General features: G+C 35.9%; 1 protein-coding gene across 1 annotated transcript; it reads left to right on the forward strand.

Annotated features, from left to right (window-relative positions):
• Positions 1 to 662: 662 nt before the first annotated feature.
• LOC309558564 (olfactory receptor 1L4-like) lies at positions 663 to 1,619 on the forward strand (the record flags this gene model as incomplete). The annotated part of the gene is made up of 1 exon (XM_082261642.1): positions 663 to 1,619. The coding sequence occupies one exon, from the start codon at positions 663 to 665 to the stop codon at positions 1,617 to 1,619; it is 957 nt and encodes a 318-aa protein (XP_082117768.1).
• Positions 1,620 to 2,092: the final 473 nt, after the last annotated feature.

Below are 2,092 nucleotides of genomic sequence, written 5' to 3' on the forward strand. Positions count from 1 at the left end.
TCAGATTAAATGCCAATATATTTTTGGAGAATATAATTATTGAGCCATGCTTCTTGATATCAAAGTAAATGAACCATGACATTACTACATACAAGAAGAAATGGTTGTTGCATTATTGTATGCATGGTTGGGTTTTTATATGTGATCAGCCTTTTGTCATTTCTAGTAGAAGTCGATGTAAATAATTATTACTTGCTGCTAACCTGTTTAAATAGACTGCCCTGCTTTGAACATATATCTTTTTATTCTGAATGCTTTATTTTCAGAGTTAGTGTAATTGGCTTGAATATAAATCTTTTTGTATATGGCAGCTATATATACCTCTTATTAAAAGGGGATTGCTTGCTATTGGTGATGATTATGCATCTTGCATTCATTTTTGTGTAATTGTTACGTATGCAGGGGAAAAACTTTTTTGTATGTTAGATAATATTTTCTTTATATAGTCTTGGACACTGTATTAATCAGTAGATTGGATCAATGGACTATTTAGTGAATGTGACTTTGTTTTAAACTAGAGTTTGCACCAGGGCACCATAAATATAGAGGACCTACTAATTTGGCAATTTTCTTGAAACGTAGTTAAAAATATAACAAAGCAAAACAATGACATGTACAATATATCTGATATGTTTTGCTGGTAATTTGACATACTTTTTATGATGGCCAATGATTGTGAAATGACCTTTTACATGGAGAACCAAACATCTGCAAAGGAATTCCACATGTTACCTTTTGCCATTGTATCTGAATTCACATCTGGGGTTACTGTCATATTTTTCTTCATATATCTGTTTGGTGTATTCATAAATGTAGCAATAATATTGCTGATATATGCCTCTAATAACTTACACACCCCAATGTACTTGTTTCTCTGTAACCTCTCCATTCTTGACATTTGCTACACCACAGTCACTGTTCCTAAATTTCTGCACATGTGTATATCTAGGAATAACATTATATCCTACAATCAGTGTTTCATGCAAATGTATTTTTATATGTTAGCTGGGAGTACAGAGAATATTTTGATACTCACAATGGCATTTGATCGGTATGTTGCAATTTGTAACCCTTTACACTATAATATTATTCTTAATAAGAACAATTGCACCTTTCTAACTGCCAGCATCTGGTTTGTGGGCAGTTTTAATTCATTCATAATTACTTTTCAGGCATCAAAAATGACCTTTTGCCAGTCAAAGACCATCCACCAGTTTTTCTGTGACGGGAAAGCTCTGATGAACATTGCGTGTACTGGTTTAGGACATTTTTATGTGGTTATATATTCAGAAATCTTCATATTTGGGTTTTGCACATTCTTTTGCATTCTGGTATCTTATGTAAAAATCATAAAGGTTATTCTACAGATTAAATCCAAAAAAGCCTTCTCCACCTGTTCGTCCCACCTTACTGTCATCATCATATACTATACTACTGGTGTGTTTGCCTACATGATGCCAAAATATTTCAATGTGCTGGAACAAGTCTGCACTGTGCTCTATACTGTAGTTACACCCATGATAAACCCTCTAGTCTACAGTTTGAGAAATGATGATGTGAAAAAAGCTTTGAAAAGTCTGTTAAAACCTAAAGAGGAACTAATGTTTAAAAATAAATAAGCATGTAAATTATCTATTGATTGTATTTAGGGTTGAGCGAACACCTAGATGTCCGTGTTCGACGGGTTCGGCCGAACTTTAAAAAAAAGTCCGGGTCCGTGTCCCGGACTTTTACCGAACTTTTCCCGGACACCGAACCCCATTGAAGTCAATGGGGACCCGAACTTTAAGGCACTAAAATGGCTCTAAAACACCAAAGGAAAGGGCTAGAGTGCTGCAAATGGCAGCAAAACGTAATTAAGAGCATGGCAAGTGCTCTGCAAACAAATGTGGATAGGGAAATAACTTAAAACAACAAAAAAAAACAGAAAAATAAAACAATGTTCTTCTTCATCTCTGAAGGACGAGGCCCATATGGAGTAGGAGGGAGGTTAAGGTGGTGGTGGATGTGGCGGTGACATAGGCGTGCGCACAGGGTGTGCTGGGTGTGCCTGGGCACACCCTAATCACCTAGGGCACATAGCATTGCCAGT

Source organism: Pelophylax lessonae, assembly GCF_965119305.1.
Source record: "Pelophylax lessonae genome assembly, chromosome: 6".
Taxonomy (NCBI): Eukaryota; Metazoa; Chordata; class Amphibia; order Anura; family Ranidae; genus Pelophylax; species Pelophylax lessonae.